General features: G+C 38.6%; 1 protein-coding gene across 16 annotated transcripts in view; it reads left to right on the top strand.

Moving 5' to 3' along the window:
- The window catches only part of CACNA1D (calcium voltage-gated channel subunit alpha1 D), a 167,970-nt gene that overhangs the window by 82,175 nt on the left and 60,423 nt on the right, over nt 1-25,372 (top strand). For 14 of the 16 annotated variants that reach the window (XM_088171545.1, XM_088171543.1, XM_088171539.1 and 11 more), the window contains exons 9-19: nt 6,699-6,868; nt 15,363-15,450; nt 16,145-16,171; nt 17,713-17,873; nt 18,450-18,675; nt 18,820-19,027; nt 20,636-20,756; nt 22,152-22,266; nt 22,953-23,022; nt 23,628-23,697; nt 24,430-24,574. In XM_088171545.1, coding sequence (XP_088027671.1) covers nt 6,699-6,868; nt 15,363-15,450; nt 16,145-16,171; nt 17,713-17,873; nt 18,450-18,675; nt 18,820-19,027; nt 20,636-20,756; nt 22,152-22,266; nt 22,953-23,022; nt 23,628-23,697; nt 24,430-24,574 — 1,401 coding nt within the window. The remainder of the gene's footprint in view (nt 1-6,698; nt 6,869-15,362; nt 15,451-16,144; nt 16,172-17,712; nt 17,874-18,449; nt 18,676-18,819; nt 19,028-20,635; nt 20,757-22,151; nt 22,267-22,952; nt 23,023-23,627; nt 23,698-24,429; nt 24,575-25,372) is intronic. The other 2 variants (XM_088171546.1, XM_088171537.1) reach the window with 2 other exon arrangements.

The following is a 25,372-nucleotide window of genomic DNA, read 5'->3' as shown; positions in this document are numbered from 1 at the left end:
TTACTAGAAAAGCATGGCTTTGCATACAGATTTTGAAAGTGGAATCTGAATGCCTAATACCTTTTCTGTATGAAAGTGTTACTTCCTTTATATCAAGTTGTGCCATGTACATTTAAATCTGTTTGTCATTTTTGATCTGTTTGTTGTTTCAAAAATTGAGTGATTCTCTTTGCACTCCTTTGTTATTCTGTGACCATCTGCCCCTTTGTATTTCTGTAATGCCTCTTGTGCACTGCATGTTTGATATATTTAGATATTGTAAAATGGATGAGAATGATGATTTCCTAGATCTTTTTTTATATCTAGCTCTTTCTGAAGGTGAGTATTTCCTGGTGATCCATGTCAGTCTTGCCTGAAGAAAGTGACATTCTTAAAAACAGTTCCTACTTTTTAATATCAGTAGTTTAAATGAATAGAAACAATGTGTGTATGGAATCTGCATGTGGTAAAAATTGTAATTTCTGCATGGAAGCTGACTGTGGAGATGTTTTCCTAAGTAATTCCCTTGAATAACAAGGATGGAGAGAATTCATAGGCTTGAGTTAATTTAGCTTTTCAAAAACTCTGAAAAAACCTCTACAAAACTCTTTTTACTCTGTATTGGACACTAGAAGTATTCACATTACTCTAAAAGTGAATTCTCTGAAGGCATGAAGTACTAGGCACAGAAACTGGGAGCTCAGGACAGGCCTCCTCCAGATATTCCAGTGTGGAAGTCCAGAGCATATATCATGGCTATTGGTGCAAAAGAGTGAGCTGAAATGGAAATTTAGAAATTGAAAGGTTAAGGTTATTATAAAGTTAATCCTTTCTGTAAGTGTAAAAAGTTAATAATAATAATAAAAAAGTTAAAATAGGCATGTCAGTAATTCAGTATATATTAAACTGGTTTGCTATGAACAGAAGAAATAAATTATGAAACTTCAAAACTTGTTTATCAAGAGGCATGGCTTTTAATGATGCATGATAATCTATTTCTGAAGATAGTCCTTATCAGGAGATGGGTTCTGCTGATGGCATTTTCTGCTCAAGGCATTAGTATTTCTTTGGATAGCCATGGGAAGAAATAAAACCTTTCAAACACAATTTAATAAATCTATAAGTTAAATTTATTGCCTTGCAAAAGGACACCAAAACACAAGCTTTAACATGTCCTTGCATCCTCCTACATGTGATCTTGTAGGTTACTAAATGAATGTTAATTTTTTCAATTTCTTTCCCCTGGTAATATTTGCAATGTATGTACATAGTGATTCTAAAAGTTAAGGGTGTGTACTCATCCACCCCAGTCTCCCAGCGATATCTGTCACTTTATGTCATAAAATATGTTGGTGCAGATAAGCAGATACACCTAAGAACTGTTGTCTACATTATATATGGAAAAAAAATCATAGAAAAAGACATTTGAATAATGATGCAGCAAATAGAAAATGGCAGTAAACTGTCATCCATAGCCTTTGAGCAAAAGGAAAATGAGCTGATTTTGACAGTGTTCCTTTTCACAGCAGTAGGAAGGCCTAGTGAAAAATATAAATAAAAATTATTGCTGCAAATTTGCTTCCTTCCCATAGATAAACTGAATATACATTGAAAACAAGGAAAGGGACTCCAGCTGTAGATCTCAGGAAGTTATAAGTTGAAGCAGGCTCATTTAATTTCTGTGTCCTGGTAAAAGTAAAGCTAACATAAATGAAAAACAAGGAAATGTTATATTTCATCAGTCAATTGAGTATACTACCAAGAATTAATCAGCAAATACTTTCAGCTGGATACAGGAGTAAATAAGTGCTTGCTTTAGACAGAAACCACTGAAGTCAGTGTGGACCGTTCTGTACTCTTGAATAAGAACTTGGAGGGAACTGATTTTATTTCAGTCCTGTCTGAACTCACCACACCGAGATTTTTTAGGGATTAGTCCTGTGGGGTGCTTGCTGGGGAGCCCCTGGCAGGGGACAAACCGTGGCAGTTTCAGAAACTGCATTGAGGGCACATGCTGATGGCAGAGGATGGAGCATCTGGTCCTGTGCTCAGAACTGCCCCTTCTTCTGACATGAAATCCAGAGTGTCCTGAGCCAAATGGAGAGAAGGGGCACATCTTAATATGCAGGTCTAATTAACAATGGTCTGAGACATCAGCTCTCAATTTTGTTGCTCTGTCAAATGGTTCTGGTCTGTCTGTTCCTACTGATGATCCCAGAGCATCCATGGGCACTCTGGCTCACTAAGGCTGTGCAGAATCTTGCTCCTGGAGCTGCTGCTGGAGCTGTTGAATGCACATTTTGTTAATTGCTAATGAATTACATAGAGATAGCCACGGGTAGGTAATACCAGTTTGCATTTCCCCATCAAGAGCCCAATGCTCCCTGCTCAAGGAAAATTTCTGCTAGGACTTTTTGGTTTTGTCCTACAGTAATAATTCTAGTGTTCAGCCTGTGAATTGTTTTTTCCCTAAAAGAAGGGGTGGCAATGATGTATACAAATCTCCTGTAATTAAAGATGTGATGTTACTTAACCTTTTTTATGTCCCTCCACATCTGTTACACTTTACACCCAGCTGTGAGCTGCTGTCTGTGCTTAGCTGTGCACTTGAAGTAGTTTTAGTTTTTTGACTTGATTCTGCTAATTTGTTGGTTGGTATGGTTACCACTGTGTGAAACCTCTCCTGCAAGTGGGGTGGCCAACACTGTACTCCTGTGAGTACATTTTTGTTATTATGTGACTGTTCTCTGTGAATAAATGAGTCTGGGATGTCTGGGTGGCAGTTCTAGATATAGAATTAGCTTAACACTTTCCACATACCAGACCCTGTGTGCAGTGAGCTCTGTACTGCAGGAGATTCACTCTCCCTCCCACTGCATTTTCAGTGACACAAAAGGGCAGGAATATGGTTAAGGAAGAATTTGTGTGTCCTGGTTTATGCTTAGATATAAAAAACACCCTTTTGTTTCATATCATCAATGCCTAGAGATGCACAGGAGTTTCAGCAACACTCATGATGCTGGGCAGGCTCCCTGAAGAAATGTCCCTGGCCTTTAGCATGGGAAAACTTTCAGCTGGTAGGAGGCTGGTATAGATGTCTCTAGTTATTCTATCTGGGAATATACAGAGAGAAAGGAGAGTATACCAAAAGCATTTCAACAAATTGCCTTAGGATTTGTGGTTAATATGATCCTGCCTGTAATTGAAGGTGTGAGAACCAGGGAGATGTAATTGAGTCCCAGCAGGCTCTCCCTGCTGCCACTTCCACCTTGTTGCATCAAGCCATCCATTCCCAACTGATGCATACCAGCAGGGGTTATTTCACTCTGCTGAAGAAAGAGAAATCTGGCATGATTACCCCAGACTATTGAAGCATGAATTCAAGCCCTGCATTTTATATGCTTCTGCCTCAACAACCATTGATGATGATGGTGTTGTGCCTGAACAGAGAAATGAGATCATCTTTCTGCTAGGAGACAAGGAATTTTCGGGCAACAGAAATAAACCCTGAATTTTATATAGTAGGTTAGCTATCACTAAAAGTAAATTAGATTATGTAAATTAGTCTCCATCAAATGCTTTATTTTGCAAGTGATGTTTCTATTGTGCTGCAGATGCAGCACCCCCTACCCAAAATACTTTCAAATATCAGATCCAGGTCATTTTATCAAACCTAACTGAAATGCATGTTTCAAAGTTAGCTCTTAGCACAGGCATTTGTTAAACCAAATATTTACAGAGCTTAAATCCACTTACTGCAATTTATGTGCAGTTTCTTGAGCCTGTCAGCTTCAGAGGCTGCTGGCTGAGTGCTGGGTTGATGACAGGGAGGCCAGTTCAGGCCACCAGTCTGACCACGTCAGTCTCTGTGCTGCCTACAGAGATGAAAGCTTTTCTTTTCTGCCCTGGACCCACTCCACGCTCTACCCCTCCCACTCCACAGCCATGAAATGCTGCACAAGCAGCTGTCACAGTCCTCCTTCCAGGACATCAGCCAATGTCCGTGTATCTCTACCCAAATATTCAAGTATCTTTTTGTCCAGATGTCTTTGTCAGAAGCTTTAAAGAGCTAACATCTCCCCCTCTTCTCACCCCCATCATCTTTTTCAAATTACTTATTTCTTGGCCAAGAAAAAGAGATGCTCTTGTTTTGCCAACAGAAAACTCATTACTTTCCAATTCTATTAAATTCTCCTCCTTATTCGTGACATTTCACTAAAAGGACTATGTACATATGTGTCTGAGGGATGTGCCTTCATTGTGGATGTGATAGAAAAAAAAATACCATAAAGCCAGTTTCTTCCCTCCCCTGAAGAAAACTGTCTTCTCATGTTTTACAGTTCCTTATAAACAGTCAAGTTTTATAAATAAAATTTTAATTTTTAAGTATCATGGAAATAGGCACCCTTGCATCTCCCCCTACTGATAGCAAGTCAACATCTGGCTTCCATGCAATATTAAAGGGAAAGGTCAGAATCAGCTCTTTACATAAAAAACTAGGTTTAATTCCCTGCATGGAGCTGTTTTAACATGAAGTCAAAGAGTGTTCAGCCATGGGTGAAGTCCTGTTCAAAGTGTCAGCCTTGCCAGCTGATTAAATAAAAAATTATTTTGTTCACTTTACTCCATATAATAACAGCAACTTTTGTTTTACTTCACCCTCCTGCATTACCTCTCCTTTGAATTAATGAGAAATAACGGAAGGACTTTAAATGGAAAAAACATGAGTACTTAGTAAAAGCCAGCAAGGTTTGTTACTTCTCATTTCCTACTCTGCTTTGATATCTCCTTCTCCAAAGATACTGCCCTGGCAAGTGAGTCACGAGAGTTTCCTCAGTCAGGTGTAAAGGACAGTCCCTAATCCTCTCTCTGAGAGAAGCTTAAACCCAGCATTCCTGAACCCAAACAGTTTCTTATTGACTTGTGAAATGACTCTGGGTTTTTAGAGTGATTACCTTTCAGAGAGAGCTTCAGAGCTCTCTCTTTCGCTGGTGTTTTTTGTGAGGAGATGGCCTCTTGCAGAATTTCGACCTTGGATAGGAGGGGAAGGGTAGCAAATGCAGAGCAAGCACTGGCATTCTTCAGCTTCATTACAGTGCCTTCAGATGGAACAGGATGATCCCCATGTGCCAAGCTGAAATGCTGTTGAATTTAGTCCTCAGCTGTAAAAGATGTAGTGCCTGCCTCTTAGCAGCAGAAAGCTGTATTGTTTCACCTTCTTAAAATATTTCTCTGTCTTATGCTAATTTAATAATATTTTCTACTTGAAAAAGGATATTATTGAGTGATTCAATAAATTTCCCCTTAAGAGCATATTAACGAGGGAATATTTTCAAGTGAAATTTTCCAATAAATAAAAGAGTTTTCAATTCATAGTAAATGAAGTTGCTCTAGCCATTTTTAAATTTTAACTTAAGCCCTTTTGTAAGTTCAATGTGAGTAGCAATAGGACAAGTGGTTAAACAACTTAAAACTGAATGAAAGCAGTTTAGATCAATATTAGGAAGAATTTCTTCAGGTTGCCCAGAGGAGCTATGGCTGCCCCATTCCTGGAAGTGTCCAAGGCCAGGTTGAACAGGGCTTGGAACAGCCTGGGATTGTGGAAGGCGTCCCTGCCCACAGCAGGAAGATGGAATGGGATGAGCTTTGAGGTCCCTCCCAGCCCTTCAATGATGAATATGTTAGTCAGAGCAAGCTTAACTTTAAATACTGAATTCTGTGTGCTTAGACTACTGTCCAAAAGATCCTTGCCTGCCCCTAATACTACATATTGATGCTCAGATAAACTGGAATGTGTTGATCCTTGTAGCAATGGGGGTTACTCATTTGGAGCTGTGGATCACACTAAAAGTTGTGATAATGTTGGCACATGAGACGTTGTGTGGGGAGAACATACTTGTTAATTGTCTTGAGTTATATGTCATTCAGGGAATCTTAGATTTATGGGGTAGTTCAGATTGAAAAATACCTTAGGAGACCATTTTATCTAATCTCTTCATCAAAGAACATGATTTCATTATTTTTGTTATCATTCCATGATAATTTAGGGATTGATCCTAATCATGAACTAAGCTGGATAGGTAGTCCAATGCATTTTCTTGAGACTGGGGCAATGAGATAGAGGATTAAGTTTCTGTTTCTGATCTGTGAGAACAAGACTTCCAGGTTCTGTTGCAGGGAGAAAATTTCCAACAGCACAGGAGTCTGTGTGTGATATAGTTAAGGGAGAGCCCAATAGTGGAGTTCTGGAATACTGTGTGTTTGGACATGGCCAATGAACTGTGGCTGGGAGAGGAACGATTTTAGAACTGGCCACCAGAATTTGCTTTTCACTGAAACTTAATACTTAAATGTGAAATTGCTTCATTATTGCAAGTTAATTTCTATTCGTAGATAAAAGCAATTTTAAAATCTGCATAGAAAAGCAGTAATTAAATGGGGACTATGGACTCTTCCCTTATGGGAAAGGGAGTCAAAAACACTGAGTCAAAAATACTGCTTAATTTTTGATTAAATAATAAAAGCTCTGGAAGTTGAGAAGTAACATGGTAGGGATTTGCTATGACTTCTTTGCACCTCTACCTTGTTTTCAAAGCAGCACTCGACTCTTCAGTGTGGTTTCTATGTCACTGTGTTAAGCTGCAGTGTCAAGACTTTGATCCAAATGCCAGGGAGTTTGTCAATCAGTGGTTTCTTTCTGCTTTATCTGCATTTGATAGAGAATTTTCCAAAGAAAGAGAAAAAGCCAAGGCCCGAGGGGACTTTCAGAAGCTACGTGAAAAACAACAGCTCGAAGAAGATCTGAAGGGATATTTAGACTGGATTACCCAGGCAGAAGACATTGACCCCGAGAATGATGAAGAGGCTGATGAAGAAGGCAAGAGGAACAGTATGTATTCTTTCCTCTCTATTTCTGTGGGGATAGTTGGACTCCTCCTGGGGGTGTCACACTGCAGGGAATGCAGCCTGGCCAGTGCTTTCCCCTTTCCAGTTTGCAGAAGTGTTGGTTAGCAGAGCAATTATCTGTTAATATGGAGATGCTGAGTCACGGAAGATAATTTGGAATTTTACAACAAAATCTGCTTGGGGTGTCCATGTATAAATCAATGTCTGCATCCAGTCACTACTGAGACTTATAAACTTCACTTTATTTGTGTTCTGGAAAGAGTTAGTGCAGAGAAGCCATGTGCCACCAAATGTCATTGTAAATCCTTGGAATGTATTTTCCTGTGGGTGCATGCAAGGGAAATAATAACGATACAAAGAGCTTAAAAACATGGCCAAAGCTACAGTCAAGAATAACCTTGTGCTAATGCTGAGGATTTTTTGTTATTGTTGAAGTAGGAAAATTACATTCTGGGTCTTTCTTTTTGATATTCAGAATACAATATATAACTTTTTTTACTGCTTGTTTTAACTGGGTGTGCAATAAATGAAATCTTGTGAGATTTTCACTTGACACTAAGAAATATAATTTATGATGTATTTATTTGACAATAGGCTATTATAAGCAGGTAATTTATCCTGTAGCGACCCTCTTGTGCTTCTAACCCAAATCCTAAGGTACAAGAGCAAGTTAATTTCATGGTACTATAAAAACTGTAAAAGTTGTAATTGATTTCTATATATCAGAAAATTCTAATAACAGCAGTATTTTAATGTCATCATTTAACAGGGGTTATTTTAGCCTCTATTTCATGTTTGCAGAGTAGTAGTTAAAATTTTCCTGAGAAATTTTAGAGCAGTACATAAATGAGAACAGATTCAGGACGTGGTTACTGACTTAACACTAAGTCTAAAATTAAAGTCTAAATTTCAGTATATATTCTAATGCTACTTAGCACCTGAAAAATCATGGTATATGTTCATTTAGATATCACAGAGTATTTATAAGGGTAAATAGTTTGTCAAAGACAACTTAGAATAGCATTTTCTGTGTTGAAATGACACATATTACCTTTGTTTTATTGTGACCTGTTCTTTTAAGTCACAGTACCTTTCAGGTGCAGTAAGTGACAAAAATTATGTGGTTTGATATTGAAGTGTCTGTTTTTAAACTTATCTCTGTATTACAGAGATAGTAGTAGTTTTTCAAAATCTTTGAGTTTCAGAATTTTATTAGTCCTTCAGTTCACAATAAAAGCACAGTATGGGAGTGTGAAACTGTGTTACTGTCTGGAAGGACACTGATTTTATAAGAGGCTGGAAGGCAACCTGTGGGTTGGTGTTGATTCCAGCATCACTGGAAAGGAATAATTTATGCTTATTGGAAAATGTCTTGCACAAATAGAATTTTTATCTAGAACAGAGCAAAAAAGCCAGAGTTCACTATACTTAGTTATTGCTACTAACGTGTGGAAGGAGTACATAAACTGTGGATTTGAGTACCAGTATAAAATCCTAAACCTGAAATGTAAAAGATGGCACATGTTATGGAGTAAATACACTTTGTACAAGGCTGCTGTGTAGAATTTTAGGTGATGCTGAGCTCACATAGAGGGTTGGGTGATTGAGTTGCCAGCTGTGGTGCCAATGGACTGGGTTTGCAGGTGAAATCCATGGAAACATTTTTGTCCTGTTCAAAATGGATGTTTGTTAATAGGCTGCAAAAACCCTATTTGCTCTGGCATTCCTTAAACAGCTTTGAGGTCATACAGATAAAAAAATACTTTGCATAGCTACTGCATTTGAAAGAATATTAAGTCTAAACTGTTAACTTAGGTGTAATTTTAGGCTAAGTTGAAGGTTGTAAAAGACTTGCAGAGTGAAAATAGAAGGAAAGTAATTAAAAGAGCTTTAAGAGAAGTGCCAAGAATTTAATTTCAGGCAAACATATATGCTTTTTTGTGGAAATTTCCAGTGAATAGGCAAACTCCTAGCACTCCTGGATTTATGCACATCCTTAAATATGTTTGATATTTCATTTTTAGTACCAACTGCAACAGTGTGTAAAAGAGAAAGGGTTGCTGCGTTGCTCCACCTCCTTGCCTTTCAGATACTATTAGGAAATAAATTTAGTTGAGATATATTGGTGATGTTTTTTCTTGAGCCATCTTGAAAGCATGAAGTAGAGCTGGGTCCCAGGATTGTCAGAATAATAATTTCCAGGCTTCTAGGCAACTATATCCCTGCTTTGAATATCTGAACCTCTGGGTGATCCAGATTAGTGCTGGTTTATGGTGCTGGAAGATCACCATGGTGCTCTTCAATGATGTAGAAGAGCTCTGAGTTTAGGATACAGAAGATCTCTGTGGCAGGCAAAGATAGAGATTTCAAAGATGGTTAAGCCAGTGATGAATAGTTTCTCATGTAATTGTTTAAAATTTTAGTTGAGGTTACTGTAATGCCCCCCCAGCATTTGAGAATGCCTAATCAAAGAAGTCATTGAGTCATTTATTTATGAATCCTATGCATTTGTGCATCTCTCTTGCTGATAATAGGCAGGTATTCAATGCTGTTGAATAATAGAATACCTTGGAATTACTAGAATTGTAAACATGTCTTTAGTGAAAGTCGGAATTCTTTATGATGAACCAATAGCTGATTATCCTGAAGCCAATGAAAAAAACTCCCATTGCCTTCAAAGCACTGCGAATTTAGCTCAAAGTGCGAGGAGCCGTGAGAGGTGAGGGGTTTAGCCGTGATCAGTTGTGCTGCCGGTGATTTCAGTTTGTTGTGCCTAACCTTGCCTGTGTTGTGTGTACGGACACGTTTTTGTTTCTTGCGTTGCCACTGCTGCCACCTCCCGCGTCACTGCTGGGATTACATGTGCTTCCCCAGGGCTTACACTGGCTGACTTAATGGAAGACAAGAAGAAAAGCAGACTTAGCTGCTTTGGCCGTTCTTCCAATAAACATGGTAAAACGTGTTCGGATTTGCAGTTGAACTTTTCCTTTGTGCCAATACTGCATTGGATGTGGTAGCTTTCGGGAGCACAGATTGTTTGCATTTCTATAACCCGGGCTCAGCCCTCTGTAGCATGGAACTCCTTGTGCATGCAGACCTTCCTGCTGGTTGAAGTGCATGTTTGAAACCCAGGTGCTGCTCTACCTCCCTAAAGCAGAGTGTTTAATCCATGCAGATTTCCACTGACGTGTCTTTGTGGCTGCTCTTGAAGAACAGGTTTTCTTTTTCAGAAGTCGGGTAAACTAGATCATAAATGTTTTCTAAATGTAGGTGTGAAGAAAGCAATAGAAGTATTTTACAAGTTTTAAATGCATCGTAGTGTAAGCTTAGAACAGCATGACGATAATATTGACTATTTACTTTTGATACTTACGATGTAGACTCTAACAAAACACAACAAGCTTTTACTGTATCTGCTTTTGTTATTGATGGTTTTGTTTCTGTAATTTGTTTTATTCACTTTTCCCCACCCACACTGGAGATGTACAGGAGATTTAGAGTGTGATAGTTGTTTTCAAATTTGCCTGTTTTAATGCTGGCAAATGTCCTGTTTTGACATGAGCACAGTTGCAGTCGTTAGGAGATTTAGTTTTAATCCTATCTGCAACTAAGTTATTTGACCAACTGGCTTTCTTGCTGTCCTAAAAATCTCTGTTGTGGCCCAGACTGAGGCTGAAAACTCTCATCCAGTCACTTTAGGGAATACAGAATTCTAAGTGAGAAATTGCTGGGACCTGACTGACTCATTTCGTACGTACACTGAGTCTGCTTGAAATTGTTTGTGCAACTGTTACATGTATTGTGTGAAAGCTCACTCAGCTCTACCTGCTGAAACAGTTCTCTATGAAAATTGTGAGAAGACAGTTGCAATTTTGAACTTTGTGTTTCATATACAATTTTTGTATACTTTGAACTATGTATTTCACCACAGCCCTTGAAGGAGCAGGTTCAGGTGCTGATACCTGTCAGGAAGCAGCTGGCACTGGCTGATAATCTGCTGTCACCTGCTGCCAGTGGCTGCTGTGTCACGACTGGTGCCTGACCTGGCAAGTCAAAGGCATCCCAAACTCATGGGCACAGACTTGGATTCTTCTGCCTTGCAGGGCAGGTGCACCTTTTGTGATAGGGTTTTTCCAAAGTACAAATTAATGGCTTAAGTTTATTTCTTCCCGAGTTCATGAGATGATTATGCTGATCTGAGGAGTTGAAGCATAGATTGTCTCTGGATTAGAAACACCACACTAAATATTTTTCTTTGTATTCTCTCTACCTGTATTTCCATTAGAAGCAACAAGTGTGTAGAATATGAAACATTGCCAAGGTTCACAGTGTCATCCTTCAGGCTTTAAGCAGCTGGTTTAGTTATGCTACTGTAACAAAACCTGATTAATTTGCTCTTCTGCCACTGCTATGCAGCCAACCTTATATTGCTTTTCCATGGCCTGCCTATAAAAAGAGAGAGCCCATAAGCATGATATACAACAACATTAAATCTGCACTATGAAAAAAGGGATCTTGCTACACTATCATGGAGAACATCTTCCAAGCAGACTCTCCTTAAACTGAATTTACCCTGAGAAGCTTCACAGTCAGAAGAGATAGTGCCACTTCTTTCTGAAGTGTTTTCTGGGCATACTGCAGACTTAGAAAAATCTGAGTTGAATTTGCAATGATAATTTTGTCACTTTGGGTTTGTTTTTTTTTTTTTTTCACTCTGTTTCCCTGTTTGACTACCTCAAAGGTTTGGTTAAAAGGATTAAAAAATTAATGTACTAATTTGAGAAAGAATTAGGTAGATTTTGGAGTTCAAGGAATTGGTTGGTCGTTACTAGCAAACAGAAGATGACATTTTTTGTAAGACTGATATAAAGTTTTGCCAGTTAAAAATAATGCCAAGATTCTCTAGAGCAGCCAATACTGATGAGCTGTGCAGATCACTTCTGCAGCACTTTTCCTTCAGCACGTGTAACCACCAGGCTGCCCAACATGCAGCAGTGTGAAAATGACATCAGCCTATGGATTGAAAATGTACAATTGAAGTTGAAACAGGTTAAAATTTTAGTCATTTACATTAGAGAGGAAAATATTTCTAACAATAATACTTGACACCACAGTTCAGTAATTCAGGTTGTAATTTAGCCTGCTTCTACATTCTACAGTGACACTGAATTGTTGGATTTCAGGATTATGGAATTTATTTCTTCTAACGCTACTTGGCAAGGGCACATCACTGCTGATAGTGGCTTGCTCTTCACTGTGCATTAGTTGTGTTACATCCTGGAGTGGAGTTTGAAATCCCTGCTCCAAAGTCTGAAAACTCCATAGAGTACCTTGTGAATACAATGGATTGCTTTTCTCATGTTATATTCTTATCCACAGAAGCAAAATGTAGTAGTTGATGTATTTGACCTGTTTTCTATCCAGTCAGGAAAGTATTAAGCTGCATGCTGTATGGGTTGCTTATATTGTCTAATGCAAGCATTCTTTTGTTTGAAACCAGTTAGCTTAATTGAAGAGATTATTAGATCTAGAAATCTAGATAATCTTGCCAGTAAAATAAGGGCAAAAGGTGAATAAAGAAAAGAGAAAATTTGGCATCATCTTTTCAATACTGGGGTGCCAGTACAGATCTCAGAGTTGACCCTGCTGAGATCAGTCTCTCAAAAGTCTCTCAAAATTGTGTGCTGTGTTTGCCTCATGGACACCACCTGCCCTTATGGAGCTGTGGCCATGGAATTGAGTTGTTTTGAGACGTGGCAGGTTGCTTGCATTAGCAGAGTGGATGTGGACATGCAGTGCTGCTGTTTTCTTCTGGCTAAAGACCTGATGACTTGCTGGCATTGCTGGAGCTGGACTTCCACACGGTGCCTTTCTCAGTACTTCTGTCAAGTTTCAATTTTGACACGTTAATTACAGTATAATGACAGCCGAGTCTCTAATGTGAATTGGTTCTTTTTTTTCCCCTCTTCTGTTTGTAATACAGCACCTGCAAGTCACTGATAGAGATGGAGCAAAGCCCTGTGGTGTCTGAAACACAGTAACATTCTGATGTATTTTGTAATTAGCTGAACTGACATTCACTTCAATGGGGACAAAGATATTTTTACTTTGTTTTTCTTCCCATAATCCTGTTCAAAATGGGCTGGTATTTCCTACTGTGGGCTACCACATAAAATCAGAGTAGACTTGAGTTAAAATTACAGTACTTCACTTTTAGATGCATTTGCATTACTTACATTAAATGTAGTTTTTTTGTCACACAGTGGAGTGACACTTTATGAAGAACTGGATCCTAGGTACTTTATTTTTTCAGGGGATGGAAGCGTGGCTAAATATGAAATACAAACGTGGGACACGTTACATATATGCAATAATCATGGAAGTAGGCCTAGCTGTGTTTTCCTGGCAGCTCTTAATAGTGTGTGAAACAAGACTTCTGCACTCTTATTTTGCAGTTGCCCATCACAAGTGCTGAAATGGTCATCATTAGGTGACTCTAATGTTGTGCTTTCTAACAGCAGTCAAGTCACCTGGCACGAGGCAACCAGTTCAGTTTTTACCAAACAGGGAATCCCCTTATATTATTTCAAAAGACACTGGCATTTTGAAATAGAAAGTCTTAGTTCTGAAGCCCTGAGACTACGTTTGAAATAATTTTGTGATTTTTTTTTTCTTTAACCCTTTGAAATTTTAATAGTTGAGTTTGAACATCAAAGATTTTTCTCTCTCTATTTTTGAGTGAAATTCCTTTTGAACTCCTACTGTAAGCTGTGAGGTTCTTACAGTACTAGCAAAATTCATTATTTTAAAACTGATTTATAAAGGGAAGCATGATATTAGAATTGAAACACTTGCAGGTGCTAACCAGAGACTTTTAATGTACAAAGCCATTACGGTAATATTTTAAAAGAATCATCAGAACAGAAGAACCTTGTGAAAGAAGGTTTTGCTGTGCTTACTGCCTGAAGTGCTTTGTTTATTCCAACACCTGCATGGACATTTGGGATCTTTCTTTGTTATGCCACTCTGTTTAACATTTCATATAACAGTGACTTGCTTATGGGGACGGATTCTCAGCTGTTGCAAACAGCAGCTGAGCACCTGGCCTGCCCAGACCTGTCAGTGTCCAGCTCGGATGGGATGGATGGGCACAGAAACCAAACCAGCACTTCCCACTCCCTCTGTCTTCATGTCGGTGTTGAGGCAATATAGAGGCTGTGCAGAGACTGTTTCTAACACCACTTTGTACCTGATTTTTACACAAATCAGAAAATTCCGGGTCTGATTCTTAAATCTCATGTCATCCTTTAGGCTACCAAAATAGGGAGATTTCCCTGTCAGAGGCATTGTGGCCCCTCTGGCCTCAGTACTCTCAGTCCACAGATTGGCTTAAACCCTTCCCAACAAATCAAACTAAACAAAATAAACCAAACAAGCCAACCATCAAAACAGTGGAAAGTACACACCAGAATACCTCTAGAATGCTGTTTTTCTTTTGTTCTTGCTGTTTTACAGTCTTTTCAGTGCATCTTGCACCTCTCTTATGTTTCCTACTTTAAATGGTATTTCTACTGTATAGGCCAGCAACATTATTTTACCTTTTTCTTGTTCCTGAGGTTTTCCTTTCATGCTTACTTTGTAGACATGGAAGCAGTGCTCTCCCCTAGGAATTACTGAGAACTTTGGCTGTTTATCACTTCCTAAGACTTTTTGACTTCAAGTGTCCTCCCTCTATATTTGAGTTGATTTGAAGACAAATGTTGACGACCCAGCTGAAAATGAGTTTTGTCTAAAAAAAACCATCAGCTACAATTTCTAACCACTCAGTAATGATCCACTATATGTGTAGTAATTCACTCTGTGGTGAATGTAATTGTCCCCTTTTTATTAGCAGTAATTCTCATCATGCTTTGAAGGACCATTCTCCCATTCCCCGTGCTGCTGCCTGCTGCTCACACAGTATTTGCAGGCACATTTCTTTTCTTGCTTCTTGCCTCGATAATTCATGATGTCAGTAAAAGCCAGGAGTGGTCAGTGTGACCACGGTGTGATTGTTCCTCCTTTCAGAAGTTTGATGATATTTCTTAGAATCAGCGAGCTTGTTAAAAGCACCTCCAAGGTGTGAACAGATCACTACTTAAAGTGAAAAGTTACAGAATGTAGCTCAGGTTAATTTCTTTGCTGGGGTAGGGTAGCATACTCTTCGTACAAATCTCCTGTACTTTATATTCTGCAGTGAACTGTAAGCAATTACCTCGAATCACTAAAAAGAAGCAAACAAAAAAAAAAGAGCACCGCGATTCGCTCTGGAATCCTTTGTGCTTCCCTTTGGTGGGAGAGGAGAACTGATGAAGTGTCTTGACTTCATCCACCACTCCTCAGCTGTTCCAAGCTCTCAGCAGAGCTGGAGGCATTCCTGCCACAGGTGTGCAGTGCCTTGCTTGGTGCTGTCTCTGAGCACTTTTGTGTCCCCACAGCGAGCATGCCGACCAGCGAGACCGAGTCGGTGAACACGGAGAACGTCAGCGGGGAAGGGGAGAGCCCGGCGTGCTGCGGGAGCTTGTGGTGAGTGCACGGCTGGGTGCTGGGCTCCCACCTCAGCATCCCAGCAGCACGAAGGATCCTTCTTTCCCCACGCTCTGTTTAGCCACAAGTGCCTTGGAACGGCCAGGCTTTGTGTGGAGTTTGCAGGAGTTTGATATTGCACCAGTTATTGGAGTGTTAAAGCGCTCCTAAAATTATCGGGTTAAGGAGATGTAAACCAACTCAAACTCAGCTTGCAGTGGTATCATGATTTCCTGAAAACTTTTATAAAATACGATTTTTGTCCAAAATTATAGGACAAGAATGTAAGTTTCTAATTACATGTAAAAAAATACATTTTCTGTTAAATCATGCATGACCTGAAGAATATGTATTTTTTTAGACAATAACTGAATGTGTGGGAGTATTTCTATAACCCTTGGTGTTCAGTCTTTATTTGCTCAGATTTTCATGAATTCCAGCTTCTACATATTTATTCAAGGTTTATTTACTGAGTTTAAAAGGAGATTTCCTTTCTTTCACTGAGAAATTTTGTAAGGCTTTAGAAATGGTATTTCAGAAAATAAATAACAGACAAAAGAATTTCAGCATTCATGATGAATTTTGTTAAAAGTTTGTTTTGTGTATATGTGATGCCAATGCAAAATTCTAAAGAAAAAGAATTTGTTAATTAGTTTTTCTCAATTCTTAAAAATGTGTTTTCCTTTTCTTCTAGTCAAACCATCTCAAAATCCAAGTTCAGGTCAGTATTTTCCTCTCATAATCACATTCTAAAGTAAATGCAAAATCTTGGTCCAATTCTCAGTCTTCTGGGCTGATCCTTGGTCCAGCTTCTGGAATGTTGCTCTGCAATGTCAGTGCACTGTGTTTGAGCACAAAGTAAGTCAGGCCATAACTTATCAAGGATATTGTTTTGACCGTAATGTCAAAATGCCTTTGGATCAAAATAGAAAATGCTTTTCACTGCAGGCTCGCCTACCTGCTGCACTACAAGTCAAAATAGAAGTTAATCTTTGGGAGCATGCCTTTACTTGCATCAATCTAGTGGAAAAATTTACTGCTGGTCTCATTTTTGAATTTTTGTTTTATTTCTGTAGTCTATGTATGCCCATGTTATTAATACACATTCATATGTGTACCAGTTAGCTATACTTTCTTGTCACTGGTTCCACACATCTTTTTGGGGAAAACAAAAGAATAGTCCCATTGGCTTTAGAAAGCTTGGAGTTATACAGTTTGAGCCTGCTTGTGAGTCTTAGAAGTAGAGATACCCCAGCATTATTATTCTTGTCTCATGGACTTCAATGATAGGATGTTCTGTAAGTGTAAAGAAAAGTCAGTGTAACCTGCCCAGGGAGTGAGGCATCTGTGATGGCCGTGGACACAGCCCTTATAGCAGGGGATTGGCAAGATAAGAATGTTCTTGAATGCCATGTTGATTCAGGTCAGGACAGGATATTTTTCCTTTATATGGTTAGAACACTGCAAAGGCTTGAAACATCTTTGTACTGATACCTGAAACCAGTATTAATTTCCATTACTACAAGTATAAATTTAAGGTGCATTATGAAGACTTAGTTAATGCTTGAACAGAGTTCCCAGAAGTGAAGAAGAGAGATCTAGTTTTATGAGTCCAAAGATATATCCTCACTTGTGAATCCAACTCATATCTAGGTACAGCCTCAACTTGTCACTCTTATTTATTTCACAGACATTTGCCCACTGACACAATTTCAGGGCACATCAGTAGAAATCTCCAGGAATTACTGATGAAGATTTCTCATGTTATAGGGTAGATTTCTAAAAGGTGACATCAACATTCCTATTCTGTTTAATCCTGCCAGAATTCTCTTTGTGGTTTAACTCAAAGCTTACATTTTTAGACTGAATTTAATTTGAATTTTGAGTTGATTCATTGACTTTTCTTTATTGTTATTAAGTGTATAGGGACTTGGAGAGACAGATATATTTTGTTACCCAGTGAAATGTTACATGAGGCTTATTCTAATTATGTCACAGGTGATTGGAATCTCCAAATGTTGTGGTTTACATTTAGAAATCTATAAGGAAATATTAAAAAAAAGGAATAACTAACATGTTAGCAGTACCTAATCTGCAACTGGTAATGATTTACACAACTATTGAAGTATTACACAGATATTTATGAAAATACACCGGCTCATACATATACAATTGCACTTGTTTTCTACAAAGAAGAAACTCTCCTTAAGTTCATACGTGTTTTCCATATAATAATAAATTTATTTTTATTTGGCCTTTCAGTCGACGCTGGCGTCGCTGGAACCGCTTTAACAGAAGAAAATGTAGGGCTGCAGTAAAATCTGTCACATTTTATTGGCTTGTTATTGTCTTGGTCTTTTTGAACACGTTAACTATCTCATCAGAGCATTACAATCAACCCGACTGGCTGACCCAGATCCAAGGTACAGTCAAAAATTATTTGTCCTGTCTTGACTATGGGTAGTGTCATTCTATCAGTGGCTACTTTGTACTTTGCCATTTTGTTGCTTCTGTCTGAAGGATATCCAGCCCAGCCAGAGGGAGATAAAAGAAATGACTGAATGTGGTCTTTGATTTCCATAGCTGTAACACAGCTTAGTAATGCAGCAGCACAGACCTGGCAATGCTAAATTTTAAATACCTGTGCTTTTATCATGAAACTGTGCTTGAAAGATGAGGAGGAAGTGGGAACTGGCACAGCAGAACTTGCTGTGGGCTGGTTGCTTGAGTTACAGTGTGGACTCAAGCTGTGAGCTGAGGAACCATGAACTGCACAACAGATTGGAAAGATGAATAGTTTATAGCTGGCAGGAAGCTTCACATCCTCGTGTAACTTTAGTCACTTAAGCATCAACTACAGTCCAACACAAAAAAGCAGTACTTCCTTTTTAAGCAAAAAGCTGCAGACTCATATAGAAAGTATAGTACTAATATGTCAAGATAAAAATGGAATCTATGAGACAATTCAGAATATTTTTTTCTTTAATATTTTGTTCCAGATATCGCAAATAAAGTTCTTCTGGCTTTATTCACCTGTGAAATGTTAGTAAAGATGTACAGCTTGGGCCTGCAGGCCTATTTTGTTTCTCTCTTTAACCGCTTTGATTGCTTCGTTGTTTGTGGTGGCATTGTTGAAACCATTTTGGTGGAGTTGGAAATTATGTCACCCCTTGGAATTTCAGTGTTTCGCTGTGTTCGTCTCCTGCGTATTTTTAAAGTAACAAGGTAAGATTATCTAATACTGCTAATTCTAAGGATAGCTGAAGAGTGATCAGCAATTGTTCTGTAATACTTCATCATGCACTGCTCTTTTATTGTTTTGTTTGGGGTTTTTTTGGTGTGTGTTAACACACGCATTTTAATTTATAGGCACTGGGCATCCCTGAGCAACTTGGTAGCATCCTTGTTAAACTCAATGAAGTCCATTGCTTCACTGTTGCTTCTGCTTTTCCTCTTCATCATAATCTTCTCGTTGCTTGGAATGCAGCTGTTTGGAGGCAAATTTAATTTTGATGAAACTCAAACAAAACGGAGCACCTTCGATAATTTTCCACAAGCCCTTTTAACTGTATTCCAGGTAACTTTCTTTCATCCTGTATGAGACATTTTATCTTTGATCAACAAAACTGTTTAAGTGATCATGTTGCCTGAAAATAAAATCATGAATACTATTTATTCAGTTTACTTTAAGTAGCATTCTGCTCATTAAATTCAGTACTCTGGTAACTTTGCACCATTTGTACCATTTGTTTCATATCTTCTTTGGTCTATCTATGCAACATAGCTGTCATGTTACTTCACAGAGTTAAATCTCCTTTGTCCATCAAACACATGACTAGAAAAAGAGGTGGAGTGTTGTATTTATTTTGATCAAATTCTTTTCTTTAACTTCATTAGCTGTGTAATGTTTCAGCTGTTCTCAAGCAAGAAAAAACAATCAACCTTTATAGAGTGCATGTTTGCATAGGGGTCATATCACTATAACATAAAAATAATCATTAATTTCTTTAGAGACCATTAAAATTAAAATTGTATTAAAATCTTAAGGCAAATTTGTCTGCTACTTGTGAAATGGTAGGGACATACTTAGAATTTGCTTTTCACTTATTTGTGATGCTTTTTTGAAATTTCTTTTTTCCCAATTTGGATACTGCAATTAAGCTATTTGGTTTCATCTTGCTCACCATTTTCAGAATTGGCTGTGTACATTATCACAATATTTGGTTTCAGCCATTATAGGTGAGAGATAAAAGCTGCCCCTGCAGGACCCACCTTGGAGTCAACTTCCTGCCTCTTGGGTGGAAGTCCCATCTGGTGGCTGCCCAGAGTGAGCAGAAAATCTTTCCATTTAATTTCAAGATAAGGAAATATCATGGAGAAATTTCCTTATTGGGAAAAGAGTTCACATCTGAACTGACATTGCCCCTACAAAAACTTAAGGCTTTATTTTCCAATTCAGCTGGGTTAGATTTTTAGGCTGTCCCATTTTCAAAGGAATGGAGATTGCTTCAGTTTTACAAGACACTCAGGAGCAACCAACCTGTTGGATTCTTACAGGCAGTGAGAATTAACTGGATAAATTTAGCTCTCCAAAAAAGAATTTCAGAAAATGGCATGCATTTAATTGTCTTAAACAACCATTTAATTGCTTGGAAGGAGAGTATTACATGTTTTCTTGGGATGGAACTGATAATTTTTAAGAAGTTACTTAGAAATATATGAAGTGCCCCTAAATCCTGCATTGCAATACTCAGAATTTTTATCGTAGTACAGCTTTGTGGCCTATTTGTGACCAAAAAAAAGAAGAAAAAAGGAACCTTAAAACATACACTAACTTGATTTTTGAGTGATGGACATTTGTTGGCATTGCTACATAGGTGGTATTACTGAAAACCAGGGCTCATATTTTGGCATAGGAGATCAAAAAAATGTCAATAGAATTTAATTTTTATTATTTTTCTTTTGAAGTTCAGTCATATAAATGCATAGCACAAAATAAAAGCTGTCAGAGGTAAACCCAAGCTTCCAGGAGATGTTTGTTTAAATGGGACTTTTAAAACAATACATGAAAAGAATATGGCATTGCTTTATTCATACAGAAGGTTAGCTGTGTTGTGTGGTCACAGGAAATGTGTTTATTGACTTTTGATGCTGAGTTACTACTAATCTAATATCTGCTCCTCAGATCCTAACAGGTGAAGACTGGAATGCTGTCATGTATGATGGCATAATGGCATACGGTGGTCCCTCATCCTCGGGCATGATCGTCTGTATATATTTCATTATCCTCTTCATCTGTGGTAACTGTATCCTTTACACTGGCTGGAGACATCTCTGAGTGGGGCTGTGTGCCAGCGCCAGCAACACAATCCCTCTGGGAGGGGGTAAAAATGGCCATGGGCTCTCTGCATATGCCAAGTCCTTTAAATTGACTTTTCCTTGTGCCCCATTCCCTGAGGAAGGAGAGTCAGTGATCTCCAGGCCACCTCCAGCCAGCACCACGGCAGAAAGCAGAGAATGTTTTCTTTCCTTCTTCCTTCCCTGGGAGCATGGCCTTACCCTGCCTGCTGTTTGTGGCCCCTGGCAGTGCAGGAGCCTGGGCAGTGATGCCCCGTGCATCCCTGCATCCCTCCATCCCTCCATCCATCCCTCCATCCCTCCCTCCCTCCATCCATCCCTCCATCCATCCATCCATCCATCCATCCATCCATCCATCCATCCATCCATCATCCATCCATCCATCCATCCATCCATCCATCCATCCATCCATCCATCCATCCATCCATCCATCCATCCATCCATCCATCCATCCAATCATCCATCCATCCATCCATCCATCCATCCATCCATCCATCCATCCATCCATCCATCCATCCATCCATCCATCCATCCATCCATCCATCCATCCATCCATCCATCCATCCATCCATCCATCCATCCATCCAATCATCCATCCATCCATCCATCCATCCATCCATCCATCCATCCATCCCTCCATCCCTCCATCCCTCCATCCCTCCCCAGTGCTCGGGGCTGCCCCATGGGCTCTGACCCTGCTGAGAGAGCAGCCAGGGATCCTCTGCAGGGCATGGACACTGAGGCAGCTGGGATGAAGTCTGCTGGAACAATCCCCTTCCCTGCCTTCAGTCATCTGGAAATACTTCCTTGGCCCCATGTAGAAACAAACTACTGCAATTCTCAGAAGATCTTAAGAGGTCAGGAGGTGGTGAAAGGGCAAAAATATTGTATTTTCTACACTATATGGTATTTGTATCAGTATTTTTGATTAACTGATATGGACTGAAGAACTGAATTTGATATAGATTGTTGTAGACATGAAAGACAGTGCATTATAAAAATGAATTTTTCAAAATGCCTGAACAGTCTTCATGTATAATAGACAATTTCATGTTTGGACTCGCTCAGGCTAGCCTGAAGTTGAATTTCATTTATTTAAGAAAATACCTCAAGCATTCTGCTATTTTAAAACCCGTGACCCTAATGGATCTCTGCTCACTTTACAGCCAGTATCAGTCTGGTCCATTAAATGGGTGTTATTTGCACTACACTCCAGCATCACAAATCTCCATGCTGTAGGTTGGGAACATGTGTTTTATATCTCTCACATTGTCAGTGTTTATGCTGATAATAAACCACACAAGTATGGTAAGGCATAATGTCCTTAAAATGATTTGAAATAGATATCTTGCTAAATGTCTTCTTGGCCATTGCTGTGGATAACTTGGCAGATGCTGAAAGTCTAAATACAGCTCAGAAAGAAGAAGCTGAAGAAAAGGAAAGGAAAAAGAATGCGAGGTAAAATAGGTGGGCATGCTGAACCAGCAAGAGAGGGAAGGAGGAGGGTACTGAATTCTTCCATAGGGATTTTTTTATATGAGTGTCTTTACCATCTTCAGGATTCAGGAAAAAGATAGGAGGGTTTGTCTAGACACTAAAATAATAGACAAAATAATAGACAAACTGTATGATTTTAGATAAAAGGTAGGTAGTAATTGAGGTGAATTAAGAATGTAATGATAACCAAACTGATATTTAAACATTACAACAATAGGATTTATTGTGCAATTAGCACAAGAATTTATCTGTTGTTGCCAGTGCACAGCTCCCTGTGGAATCAGTTCTCTAAGCCTTATATAGACAAGTAGAAAACCTTCTTTTGAAATCAGTGCAAGCCTGTTGAAGTCAATGAAAGTTGTTTGTATGAGTCCAAGGGCACAGTTTATCCCTCTAGAAAGGAGTAATGATCATGCATTGAATGTTTTAGGGATTAGCCTCTGGAATGATATTCAAAATCATAATCTTTTAAATGGATCATTGCATTTAAATGCAGTAGGTTTTATTGCTCTGACACCTGCAGCTGTACAAAATATTGCAAATATTTTATTTAAGGCTTTCAAGTGTTCATAGAAATGGTATAGTTCAATTAAAATTGTCTGTCTTTATATGGCATGCTTTGTAATTGTTGTTGTATTGTTTTATAGAAAGGAGAGTCTGGAAAATAAAAAAAGTGAGAAGTCAGAAGGTGACCAAAAGAAGCCCAAGGATAGTAAGGTGTTTATCCTAAAATTTGTCTCTTTTCTAAGAAGCAGATTTTACTGATTTTGTTAGGGAGTACTTTGTATTGTGCATCGTACAATTTCTTTTATGAATCTATTATCCCTACTTTTTTTTTCCAGGCAAAGGAAGCTTAGTTCTCATTCTATGCATCCTCACAGTATCTCTTAAACCAGAAAAATCCTTTTGGTTCGAGGATATCCCAAGAGGAGAAGCTCTGAGAGAACAAAATAGTTGATGTTAGAAAAATGTGTTGGTTTTTTTTTTTTAGGATCCCTGTAGGTATTTTGCTTGATAAATCCAATGAGATCAGTGAGTGATAAACTCTTAATAGAATGTTCAAACATTCTTGGTAGCTTTTATCAAAGTGTGTTGGTTCTGTTCTTATTGTGATTTACACAGCCAGGAAAATGTGGATACTATAGAAAAATATTTTTTGAAAACTAAGTAATAAAATGTCAGCTCTCCTATGTTCTCAGAGTTACTCTGCTTCAGAAAACTCACTTCTCTGACTTCAGAGGCTTATTTCGTTTGCTTGCTGTGGGCTTTGTACCTATATTAAAATTTATTTTTCTTCCTCTGCATCCCTTTCATTGCTGTAGGTGACAATTGGTGAATATGGAGAAGGAGAGGATGAGGATAAAGATCCCTATCCCCCCTGTGATGTACCAGGTATGAATACTAGCTAGAAACACATTTAAGTGTGTTTGCTAATATATCCTAAACTTGCTCTTGGTGAATCAATTCCTTGAAAGTCAGTGAAGTTTTGCTGTCTTATCAGTGGATAAATGGGCATAAATATTATCTTTTTCTGCAGCTTCCTAGAGAGTACAAGCAGCATTTGAGAGTTAATACTGTGAGCTTCAGGACTGTTTTGGTAACACTATCTGAATGGGAGAACAAATTCTAAACTTCTCTCAAACATTTGGCAATAGAGGACATTCCAGGGCTGATGATGTTTGGTCAATTTTTATTTGGCTTAGTGAACATATTTATCTAAAAATCAGTTTTGCCTGATTGTCTGGATTGCATGTCACAGAAGTCTGTCCTGAATTTGGAGCACACAGTGCTCACCCAGTGCCCAGAGCTCAGCACTCAGCTCAGGCATGGATGGGACTGAGCTGAACTGGGATCCAGAGGAGTCCCCAGCTGAGGCTGCTCAGGACCAGCAGAGGCTCCTAAAGCACTCGGGGCACTCATGCACACACCCACAAATGCACAACAACCTCTGTGAGAGCTTGTGACAACGTTTGGATGTTCACATATTGGTTTATTTAGAGTCATGCCATGAATGTATATTTCCTGTAAGCTATGTATATTCCCATACAAGCTATGCTTTTGTATTATTATGAACAGAACCTTGATATTTTTTACTTTGTAGTAAAAAGAATGTTTAAATTAAAGTAGGTGAAGATGAAGAAGATGAGGAGGATGAACCAGAGGTACCAGCAGGCCCACGTCCCCGTAGAATATCAGAACTCAACATGAAGGAGAAGATAACACCAATCCCTGAAGGCAGTGCCTTCTTCATCTTCAGCAGCACCAACCCGTAAATATAATTTTAAAAAATACTGGTTTAGACATCAAGGTTTAGCAGTGAAGTAACAGACCTCCTTGCAGGGATATTAGGAATAGCAATCTATTGTCTACAACAGAAAAGAGATTGGCTTCCCTCCTAAAATTTTCTGATTGACTTGGTAAATGAGAAGAATTTGAAAAATATATTATTTTTCTTCCCACTGTTGAAGATAATAGCGTTTTGTATGTATAATCTGAGTTTTCACATATCTGGAAAGTACCCTTTAAGGTGTATTATCTAAATACTATGTTACTGGATATAAAAGATCTGAGCATTTTCTGCATGAAGCAGAATTTCTAGTAAGCTAGTAATCTTTGTGGAGGAGAAACCAGAAAAAGAGAAAAGAGGAGAAAGGTTGCATGTATTCCTCTTAGGGTAACAGCATTTCTCAGATTCAAACAAAAATCAAAGATAAAGACAAATTATTTCACAAAATCAAGAACCATAATAGTAGGATTTTGGGGAGGCACTTTAATCTTTCACCACTTAGTCTAAATCCAGAGCATTTGGAGTTCTACACTGGTGAAGACAGTAAGCTTGACTAGTCAGCAGAAATCCTTACTTAGTATTTATTTGGCATGGGGGAATGCTGCCTTTCACTGATAGAGGCCATTAAGTTTAGAAGATGATCAAGATAATGATCATCATTATTTTGGATGCAAAATAATTAAATTTGTTGAACGTTTCCATTTGCTTTCAGCTTCAACTAATGATATGTATTCTTGGTCTAAAATGGCCAATTTGCTTAACTGAGATACACCACACTCC

This window comes from Sturnus vulgaris, chromosome 11, assembly GCF_052056855.1.
Source record: "Sturnus vulgaris isolate bStuVul1 chromosome 11, bStuVul1.hap1, whole genome shotgun sequence".
Classification (NCBI taxonomy): Eukaryota; Metazoa; Chordata; class Aves; order Passeriformes; family Sturnidae; genus Sturnus; species Sturnus vulgaris.
This window is presented reverse-complemented; position numbering and strand designations above follow the sequence as displayed.